This window comes from Paroedura picta, chromosome 3 (genome assembly GCF_049243985.1).
Source record: "Paroedura picta isolate Pp20150507F chromosome 3, Ppicta_v3.0, whole genome shotgun sequence".
Lineage (NCBI taxonomy): Eukaryota > Metazoa > Chordata > Lepidosauria > Squamata > Gekkonidae > Paroedura > Paroedura picta.
This window is the reverse complement of record NC_135371.1, coordinates 15,598,294-15,609,532: the sequence shown is the minus strand read 5'-3', so window position 1 is coordinate 15,609,532 and position 11,239 is coordinate 15,598,294. Positions and strand designations below refer to the sequence as shown.

Here is an 11,239-nt window from a genome sequence, read left to right as displayed (position 1 = left end):
TGGAGTCCAAGAGCCACCTAGACCCAAAGAGCCACCCACCACACAGTGCATCAGCCAGGCAGCACCAAGGGCACTTGGTTTTCGGTGCCTCACTGCCCATTCCCCTGAATAAAGAAGAAGAAGAAGAAGAAGAAGAAGAAGAAGAAGAAGAGTTGGTTCTTATATGCCGCTTTTCCCTACCCGAAGGAGGCTCAAAGCGGCTTACAGTCGCCTTCCCTTTCCTCTCCCCACAACAGACACCCTGTGAGGTGGGTGAGGCTGAGAGAGCCCTGAGATTACTGAAGAAGAAGAGCTGGTTCTTATATGCCACTTTTCTCTACCTGAAGGAGTCTCAAAGTGGCTTACATTTGCCTTCCCTTTCCTCTCCCCACAACAGACACCCTGTGGGGTGGGTGAGGTTGTGAGAGCCCTGATATCACTGCTCGGTCAGAACAGTTTTATCAGTGCCGTGGCGAGCCCAAGGTCACCCAGCTGGTTGCATGTGGGGGAGCGCAGAATCGAACCTGGCATGCCAGATTAGAAGTCCGCACTCCTAACCACTACACCAAACTGGCTCTAAAGTCAGACACCTTTCCCCAGCAACCGTCTCTAGGGTCCCCCTGCTTTTTCTGCACATCTTCACCCTTAGCGTCTTTATCCTTGTCACTCTGCGTGCCCCCAACCCCATCTGACATACCCCACCATGGGTGTGTCAAAGCCCTTCCCCCTGGCTCCTCCCCCTGGCTCAGTCTTCCATTCACAGACTCTGGCTGGCTTTCCTTCAAAGTCCTTTATTGGGACGGAGACCCCAGCCCCTATCAAACATGATTCCTTCCCCAACAAAGGCTCTATAGCATGATTCTCGGCCCAGACCACTCTGGGGTCACCAGGAGGTCCCCTCTCCACTCATCTTCCGGCTTCTGATCATGCATGCTCTAATAGCATTGAGCTGAGCAGTTGAAGAGAGATCCAGGTCCAGAAGGGACGTAGGGGATGGGGGCAAGGGGACGTTGCGCATGGGGGACCACCTGCGGCTCCGCAAATGGTCTTGCGTCTTGGGCCTCGTGCAACAGGGGGAGGGGAAAGGGGGCATAACGTCAGTAGGCAAAAGGATGGTGTGGAAGCCACGTACGTACAGCTTCGCGCACGTATCCCTACCTGGCATTCGGACTGCCTTGCCGGGTACTTGCAAAAATAGACCGGAGATCTTGGCGGGACGGTTCGTGGACTCCTGCAGGCTAGCGGCCAGCTTCTGAGAGCAAGATTTGGCACAGAGGTGCACTGGCCGCATCACCATGTCCCCTGGAAATGTGACGGTGGTGGCCACACTGTGTGCCATCAGGACCCTTCTGTTACGAGGTTCTGGTTTCAGCTGGCTGGGGAGCTTGAACATCACAGACGTTGACGAGGCCACCTGGCTGGCCTGAGACGTCTCCCTGGCTTTGTTCTCCTTCCCAGGGCTTGCCGGCCCCAACGCCTTGCTGTTGGCCACCGCCCAACATGGGGTGGGCCCCTGGGGGCTCTCGTGGCTGCCACGCTGATAATAGAACTTAGGGGTCTTAGATTTGCCGTTCCTCGTGTCATCAGATGCGGACTTGGCGTTCTTCGCGTCATCAGAGGTGGGGTTTCTTTGGAACGCCGTCCGAGGCTTTTTGACGGTTGATCCTTCAACCAGAAGGCTGATGCCAACGTACTGGGGGATTTCCACAGCTGCCTGCATCAGGGAACAGAGAAACTGAATAAGACAGCTGTGTGCAGCAGAAGAAGCTGGGATTCCCCTGTCTGGGATAGCTGATTACTGGCTCTGTTCAAGGCTCCGAGATAAGGTTTTAGGGTGCTGTGTTTGGAAGCACCAAAGGGGAAATGACTTTGGAGATGCACCTGCATCTGATACAGACGGCAACCCTTTGGCATGTTTTGTGTTCAGAGCTTGTGCTCTGCCTCCAAGCCATGGCTGGCCTCCATTTACCAGGCAAACGAAACCAATAGGCAAAAAGTGGTATCTTCTTGCAATTTATTAAATGCAGTCCTGGGTTATTTAAATGTTTTTGCAACCAGAACGGGGTCCCGGGTATACAATCTTGTTCCTTCTTCAGTGGTTGCAATTATGGTCTACAAAAAAGCAACAGCCAAAATATGTTTTGTTCATTATGTATTTAAAAGTGACAGGGTGAGCTTAACTGGTTACAGATGAAAGTATTATTTGGTTACTTTACACGATGTTGTTGCTTTATTATAGACCAGGGGTAGTCACACTGCGGCCCTCCAGATCTCCATGGATTACAATTCCCATGAGCCCCTGCCAGCGTTCACTGGGAATTGTAGTCCATGGACATCTGGAGGGCCGCAGTTTGACTACCCATGTTACAGACCATAATTGCAACCACTGAAGAAGGAACAGAAAGCGGGATTGAATACCTGGGACCCCCGTTCTGGTTGCAAAAACATTTAAATAACCTTGGACTCCATTTAATAAATTGCAAGAAGATACCACTTTTTGCCTATTGCTTTTGTTTTCTTTTGGGTATATTTCCACGAGAAACCAACAGTGTTTCTTCATATGGGCCCCATTTACCAGGCACCTGCTCCTAAAGCTACCTGCAAACGCAGGGAAAGGGAAGCCGAGCCAGCAGAGGGCAAATAAGAGCCGTCTGGGAGAAGGAGTCTCCAAGCCACTCCCCCAGAGGGCAACTAATCCCGCTTGACAAAGCTCATTTATTTATCTATAGTATTTGCTGGTATATAAGACTACTTTTCCCCCCTGAAAAACATGCCTCCAAGTGGGGGGGTCGTCCTATACGCCGGGTGCCCTTCAGTTGGGATAGACATAGTGGCCCATAGTACTGTAATGTAATGTAACAAACTCTATATTTTGAGTGGAAATGTTGGGGGGTCGTCTTATACGCCGGCAAATACGGTATTTATTTATTTATCATTGCATTTCTATCCCGCCACTCCCACAAAGACTCGTGGCGGCTAACAATGATGAAAAAAAATCCCCAATACATAAAACTCCATAAAACTCCATAATAAAACATTATAAAACACAACTCAACCATCCCCTTAGAATCCTCCAATCGGCGGCAAAAAAACATCCTAAAAACCTCCTGGTGGACGGAGGGGCTTTTAATCCGCTCCTGGGATGGCAAGAGTGGCAAAGGGGGGGGGGTGGTTTCCAGATCTTCTTCCACGCGTTGGCCTCAACCACAGACCTGGCGGAAGAGCTCCGTCTTGCAGGCCCTGCAGAACGGCAAAAGCTCCCGCAGGGCCCGTAGCTCTTCCGGGAGCTCATTCCACCAGGTAGGGGCCGGGACCGAAAAAGCCCTGTCCCTGGTCGAGGCCAACCGCGCTTCCCGGGGGCCGGGAATGACCAACAGATTTATCCCTGCAGAGTGCAGATCCCAGGCCACTCGCCTGCTTGTAGATGAGCTCAAAGCCTCCGGTGCTGCAGCTGCGGTCGTACTTGCGATCGATGACCACCCGCAGGGTGTCCTCCTGCACGCTGGCGCACAGCCGACTAGTGACGGCGGTGGAGGCGGCCATGGTCGGGCTGGCGTTGATCTCGATCAGCCACGGCTGGTAGTTTTCCCCAAAGAGGAAGTCCGCGCCGTAGAGCTCGAAGCTGTTTTTGCGGAACTCGACCAGGTCTTGCGAAGTCTGCATGGCGTGGATGATGGCGGCCTTCATGCCGGGAACGATCACCTTTGACCAGGCGTCTGGCGCCCCCACCTGCCGCAGGTGGACCTGGAACTGCTCTGACGACCACATGTTGTCGGGGGGCAGCTCGGCGTGGCGGTTCAGCGAGTTCTCGTAGTGCTTCTGGATGGAGTTATTGCAGAGGTGGATGGAGCTAGGCGGGGAGAGGAAGATGGGATCGGAACCAAGAGGTGGCTAGTTGGATGCAGCGGTCAACTAGCCTAGATTTGAACAGTGGAGGTCCTTGCTCAGCTATGATGCGCCCCGTCTCCAGTGCATAGGAGCCTTTAATCTCTGCCTGACTTCTTTAAGCCCCTGTGCGTGACTCGGTTCTCAGAGATCTCATGCCAGAGTTCCCGTCAGCATCCTCATTGCCGTTTTAACAAATCCTGACTCCCATATTTCTTCACCTTTCCTGAAACGCTCAGAGGCTGTTTCCAAATGTATCTGTTCCACTTAATATTTCTGGTAAGGGCTTGGAGGAGGAGCTGACCTCATGACTTAAGTGCCACTCAGCACTTCACCCACTCAGGGCTGCTGTCCCATCCCTGAGTGCCTCCCCCTCCAACCGGCTTGCCTGTCTGTCCAGCAGCCAACCAATCGCCTTCCATCCCCCAACCCTGACCACCCCCTCCTCCTTCCACTTCCCTCTGAGGCTTGGAGGCTGCACAACCCTGCCGTGTGAGAGCTGCCCCTGCCGCTGAGTTCCCTAACAACTGGGGGAGATCATACGCAGAGTTCTTCCACACACACCCCCAATCTAGCACCCACTGTATTCCTAATTGCAACAGGCTTTGCCCCAAGTCAAGAGAACAAAATAATGAAATTGTTACCCTAAAACTAGAAGAGCCAACATTTACTTAATTGCTGTGTTCATAGTCTGCCTTTGCCAATGAGGCTAGAAACAGATCACACGGTGGAAGTTAGTGCAATCAATAGGGTGAGATGTCTAACAAGCAACAGACTCGGATCACCTGAGCAAAACCTGAGCAAGCACAAAATATTACCCATTATACAGAATGCGGATACAAGGTAGAAAGATGGTATTACATTAATAGAAAAAGGGTAATTCCTTTTGAGTGTGGATAAGGGACGGGTGCTGCCAAGTCATGGCTGATTTACGGAGACCCCTGTAAGTTAGGGTTTTCAAGGTAAGAGATATTCAGAAGCTATTTACCATCACCTGCCTCTGCATAGAGACCCTGGACTTATTTGGCAGTCTCCCGTCCAAATACTGACAAGGGCGGACCCTGCTTAGCTTCCGAAATCTGATAAGATTAGGCAAGCCTGGCTTTCCAGGGCAGAGAGAGTAATACCTACAGCAAATAAGTAGTACGCCGTGTACACAGTAGTATAGTCCATAGCCACTGTACCTTCATAAAGCACCTTCCTGAACTATTCTGCTACAGTTCAGCCCTGATAAAGTACAGTCCTGTTTCTAGAAGTGCTCTCTTGAACAGTTTTGTCAACCAAAGGCCCTCCTAAAACACTCTGCCCTGTACTTTTTAAACGAAATACAGAAGGGAAGAAACAGCCCACTGAAAGCTACACAGAAATTTGTGTCTGTGTTGACGCACCCTGAACCCGATACTGGCAAAGTTTCTTGCATAATAATATCTACCCTGTCTAACATTTCAGGCAGACGCCCTCTGCGGACTATTGATTTTAAGATCCGCAGTCCTCTATGCATTCTGGATGAGATGTCAAGTAATGCTGCAAGAAGATTTGTTCAGAGTTTGAGTGGGCTGAGCAGAGAATGCAGCGCATCCCTGTTTGTCCCTTTCATCTATGCGCAGGCGAGCATGTGCGCACAGACACACATGCACAGACACACAGAGGAAATGTAAAACTGGCAAGACTCACGTGTCCAGGTTTCGCAGGGAAAAAGGCTGCGTGGAGAAGCGGATGTAACTGGGCTGGTAGAACCAGATGGTGAGTGGATTCCAGTCGGTGACCAGAAACCACTGGCGCAGGTCAAATTTTGTGCCCAGTATAAGCAAGGGTGTTTCTATGTATTTCTGCACCACCCACTTGCCATCCTTCACGATCATGGGGTCGCAGTCCACTAGCTTCACGATGTCTTCCAAGCGGTCCATACACATGATGCCTGTTAGAACAGACTCGGTCATAACCCTGTGTGCCTCTCCCACCCTCGCCTCAGAGCAGAGCTTTGAAAGTGCTTGTCTCTTTCTGCAAGGCCCAAGCTGGATGGGCATCCTCCCAGTGCTGATGTTTTATCACTAGATCGCTAAGCAGCATGCCCTGGCATTTACTGCCCATGCAGATCCCCCTGATGGGTAGGGGAGAGCTTAGCATTTCACCCTCCTCCATGTAGCATGCTTTTGGAACCTTGCAGTTGGTTACACATGCTATGCAGGGCTGCCCTTGAAGACAAATCCAGAACCAGAAACTGGCTTGGCATGCAGTTGGCCAACAGCAACACATCTTGCCTCAAACTTTGCTCCAGCAGAGGTGAATTAGCTGGCTCAAGGGCACTAAGTGGGTTTCCACGAGAGAACAGGAATTTAAACCTAGATCCTTCAGATTCTAGTCCACGGGTAGTCAAACTGCGGCCTTCCAGATGTCCATGGACTACAATTTCCAGCAAATGCTGGCAAGGGCTCATGGGAATTGTATTCCATGGACATCTGGAGGGCCGCAGTTTGATTACCCCTGTCCTAGTCACTCTAACCCGGATGGAATGCCATAAATACATAACCAAAAAGTCTGCTCAAGAGGGTGGAAACTAGGTAACATCAGAAGCCTTGTGTATTGTTCTTCAGCGTGAGCAGTCACCATAATCCCCCCCCAAAAGCACAAATACTGTTTGGAAAGGAGTGTTACTGGTTGAAGGACAAGCTCAACATGAACAAGCCCTTAGCAGAGTGTGTTATCCAGTCTCCATCTTAGCTGTGCTTTTCAGATGTCGAAAGGACCAGCCCTTTTGCAGGGGCTCCTTCATTTCTCTTACCTCTGCCACGGGACTTGGCCCCTGGCTTCACAATCCAGATGTCTTTGTCACCCTCCATCTCCAGCTGCGGGACTACTTTCGCCAACCGATGTAGCATAGCTTCGCATCGCGCAACATGGCTGCCCATCTGCATCATCTGCGCTCCCTCGCTGCAACCATAAACACTGAGAGGAATTTCTCCATCTTCCCGGCCCCAGGTAGATTGAGTAGAGCAGTGGTCCCCAACCTTTTTATCACCGGGGACCGGTCAACACTTAACAATTTTACTGAGGCCCGGGGGGGGGGGGTAGTCTTTTGCCGGGGGACATTGCCGCCGCCTGAGCCCCTGCTCCACTTGCTTTCCCGCCAGCACCCCTGACTTCCCACTGCCCGCTTGGGAGCGCTGCCAGCAGCAGCTCTGCAGTGCCATGCCAAGGGGGAGCGCCAGCCATGGCGGCCGCTGGAGAGCACCAAAGGTGAGCCAACAGCAGAGTGGCAGGGCAGCCCCTGAGGCAGCAGCCAGGGAGGAGGACGAGGAGGAGCCACGGCCCGGTACTGACTGATCCACGAACCGGCACTGGTCCCTGGACCGGGGGTTGGGGACGACTGGAGTAGACAACCATTCTTGCCCCAAATTTTTTTCAGGCTAAGGGACAGTTTGGGAGGAAAAGGCAGGGGGAGAAATGCTGCTTTGGGATCAGTGGAAATTGTGGTTGCAGAACCCAGAATAGGGGCTGGAGTGAATGATCAGAACCTGAATGTTGCACTAGCAAAAAATATGCAGGGAAATTAAAATCTTAGATGCCAGGGAGCATCAGCATGGCACTTTCTCATCTAGATTAATGTTTTGCATACACAACTGGGATATACCTCTCAGTCTCTGATTCCTAAAAATGTAATACTTGAAATGAAATGCTGGCCTGGACTCTCATCATTATTGGTGGGGAAGGAAGGGGGGGAGGTTACCTCTGAAAACATGTAATTTCTGCTAAATTTTTAGAAACTGAGCCTTCATTGGACCAGATCTTCTTGCTAGTTTTGTAACACAAGCTGTTTACACAGGACAAGATTCAGCACTCTCCAATATTCCACATTCCCCTCCCCCAACTCTGCATCCCTTTCTTGTGTCCTATAGGTGCAATTCGTACTCTTGTTTGTGCAAGAATTCCCCCTCTGTAGAGTTTAGGAGGGCTGCCAAATGATGAGTAATACTCCGATGGGGCAAAGAAAGAACAGGAGAAAGCAAAAGAAAGGAGAAAGGTGGAAAGAGAAAGGCCGAAGCTGCAGAGAAGACACATACAAAGACCACGTGCCCTGCTCAACCAAGCTAAGCACGTATAAAGATACCTGGTTCAGTCCAAAGTTTCTGTTCTGCTAATGACAGAGGCCAAGATTCCCTGTCTGGAGGATTTCCGAGGAAGAAAGGGGAAGAGATTTATGCCAATTCAACCCTTCCGGTACAAACCCCAATTCCTTGCACATGCTGCTCCTGAGGATCCCTCAGTCCCTTACAGCATGGGTAGTCAACCTGTGCGCCTCCAGATGTTCATGGACTACAATTCCCATCAGCCCTGCCAGCATTTGCTGGCAGGGGCTCATGGGAATTGTAGTCTATGAACATCTGGAGGACCACAGACCCCTGCCCTACAGCATTATTTCAGGGAAGCATTTTGGGCTGCCGAGGGAGGAGGCAGCAAGAAAACTGATCTCCACTGACAAAAATCTCTCCTGTCAGGCAAAAGTCTGGAAGAGCCAAGATCCAGGAGGTTCCTCCCAGTGGAAGGAGTCCTGCTCCGGAGGAAGACGAGCATTCCGTCAGCGGAACGCTCCTTACATCGGAGAAGCGGCTCCACTGTGATTGAAATGGAAATTCTGGGTCTAATAATTTATGTGAACGCAGAGTAATATTCAGGACCTCTGGTCTCAGAAACTGGGGGCCTCATGGTGTAGATGTCAGTTCACATTCCCTATATACTTACTGGACTACCTGGTAGTAGCCTTGCAGGAACTGTTCCCAGTGTGCCTTCGTCATGAGCAAGGGGGACTCGACGTCTTTGTCAATGTCTTGGTGCCTCAAGCTGCTCAGATGCTCCTCGCAGGCGCGGATGGCAGTCTCCAGTAGCTGGGATGACAGGCTGGGCTTTTTCCTGGGGCTGGCGCAGGGCTTGGCTTCTGCAAACAGAGAGAGTGAGCTGCAAGACTGCCTGTGGGGGGGAGGGAAGAGGGAGCAAGGATCAGTAGTGCTGACCCGGAATCAAAACAGCCAGGGGAGTACCCATAGTGGAAAACAGGAAAACACAGGTTGATTTCATAAACATGGCTTAAATGGCAAGATTTGAGTCCTGTAGATCTGTAGATTTGAGGTTAAATTTCCATAGATATCAACAAGACTTGCAGGGTCTGAGCCAGGCTTTCTCAACCAGAGTTTTGTAAAACCCTGGGGTTTCTTGACAGCCCTGGAAGTGTTTCCTGAGTGGGGGATATGAACATATATGGTCATGTCGACCTACCCCTCCCTTTCAAATGGCCAGTGATGGGCCTGAAGGGGGTGAGAAGGGGAGGGGCATGTGCACAGCGATGCTTCCCAACCATATGCTGCACGATTGCACCACTTCTGGGCTTTCTCTAAGCTTGAAGAATGTGTCAGGGTTTTCTCAAGGGCAAAAAAGCTTTTTAGAGTCGAAGTGCCTTAATCAGATAGGGAAGCACCGACTATCAAAAGTTCATCCCCAGGGAAGAGTCAGGAAGACAGAGTGGCTTTCTGCTTGTCAGTTTGGTCTGCGGTAGCCTTCTTGAGTTCACACACAATGGAAAAGGAAGGGGTGGGAGAGCTGAATCTGATGCACTCCCATTGGCTCCTCCCATTCCCCCTCTCGGAATTTATTCTCAGAGGCAGAAAATGGCTGGAGAAAGGCCATTGGAAGCAAAGGGATTCAGATATTCAAGCAGAAGCAGACTGTGTCCATTGCCACAGACTCCACCCTCCAAAGCAGCCATTTTCTCCAGGGAAACTGATCTCTGTAGTCTGGAGATGAGCTGTAATTCCGGGGGATCCCCCAGGTCCCGCCCTGCCAGCTGCACTCACCTGGAGACTCCTTGACCTCGGGAGGCTCGTCCTCACAAGTATCCAGCGATGTAATGAAGGGACATTCGCGCCAGTATCGTTTCACCACCACTTTGAGAAGGCTCCTAGCTGCGGTGAGCTGGAAATCCTCTGCCACAATAAAGAAGGTGGAGAGACAGACAGAGAGAACAAGCATTATACCTGTTCTGTCACACGCCCATTCCCGGGACCTAGGAAGGGTGACAACAATTAAGAATGGACACATAGCCTTGTAAAAATTTTTATTCTGCTATGACTTCATAGGACACAGATATGAATAAGCCCAGGCTCGCCTCCTCCCCCTCTTATTATTATTATTATAGGATTTATTTCCCACCACTCCCGAACCGTCTCGTGGCAGGTCACAGCAATCCATCATAAAAACCCCAATTAAAAAAAAAAACATTAAAAACATAACATCCATCAATCCCAAAAAACCACAGATGGCGAAATCTAACACAGCCCATCTACCCATACAGTCAGAGTAGTTCAGTAGACTACAGTCAGAGTAGTTCAGCTGTGGAATAGGCTGCCTAAGGAGGTGGTGAGCTCCCCCTCACGGGCAGTCTTCAAGCAAAGGTTGGATACACACTTTTCTTGGATGCTTTAGGATGCTTAGGGCTGATCCTGCGTAGAGCAGGGGGTTGGACTAGATGGCCTGTGTGGCCCCTTCCAACTCTATGATTCTATGATATCTTATCACGTGGGCTAGGAGGAGGCCGTACCCAGTGCTAGCGAACTGTAATACTAGCACTCGGAGAGCACCCAAGGGCACCCAACGGGGGGCAGGGGGGGCCATGATCTTCCTTACTGCCCTTGCCTTAGCCATAGACCTGGCGGAAGAGCTCCGTCTTGCAGGCCCTGCGGAAAGCAGAAAGCTCTTGTCAGATCTCAGAAGTTAAGCAGGGTCAGCCCTGGTTAGTACTTAAATCGGAGACCACCAAGGAAGTCCACAGTAGTTACACAAAGGCAGGCAACTGGCAAGCCACCTCTGAATTTCTCTTGACTCGAAAAACCTTTGCCGTTGCCTTAATTACTCTGCAACCTGATGGCACTTTAAACACACACAACGCTTCAAGAGTGGGTGACAACCATTCCATCTACATCCACATAAGAGGAATAAGATCGATTACAAAGTAAGCCAGGGACTAGGAGAGCTTTCAGGAAATGTCCACTCCATTCATACATAATACAAATGACACAAGATCTCCTTCCCTGTGGCAAAAACATCTGGCCACCAGAGCAAGTACTTCTCTCTACCCCATGCATAAATGTATGCTGCTCTTTCATGCCCTTGAAAATTCCCAGCTTCTTTCACCTTTCCTTGTAGGAAAAGTGCTGTGACCCCATGATTTCCGGCTTCATGTTTTGATTTAATTTAACAGGGAACAGTTCCTGTTGGCAGCAGAGGATAGGACCTGCAATAATCGGTTTAAACTATGTACAGAACTCTACCAGCTAGATAGTAGGAAGAAAATGTTCATGGTCAGAGAAGTTAAGCAGTGGAATGG

General features: G+C 50.6%; 1 protein-coding gene across 1 annotated transcript in view; it reads right to left on the bottom strand.

The window, feature by feature from the left end:
• Positions 1–762: 762 nt before the first annotated feature.
• TTLL3 (tubulin tyrosine ligase like 3) overlaps positions 763–11,239 on the bottom strand; it is a 36,190-nt gene continuing 25,713 nt past the window's right edge. The window contains exons 15-20 of the mRNA XM_077331335.1: positions 9,711–9,839; positions 8,605–8,797; positions 6,647–6,795; positions 5,539–5,782; positions 3,390–3,829; positions 763–1,689 (exon numbers count right to left, since the gene is read on the bottom strand). Of these exons, the coding sequence (XP_077187450.1) occupies positions 863–1,689; positions 3,390–3,829; positions 5,539–5,782; positions 6,647–6,795; positions 8,605–8,797; positions 9,711–9,839 (1,982 nt within the window). The 3' untranslated portion in view covers positions 763–862. The remainder of the gene's footprint in view (positions 1,690–3,389; positions 3,830–5,538; positions 5,783–6,646; positions 6,796–8,604; positions 8,798–9,710; positions 9,840–11,239) is intronic.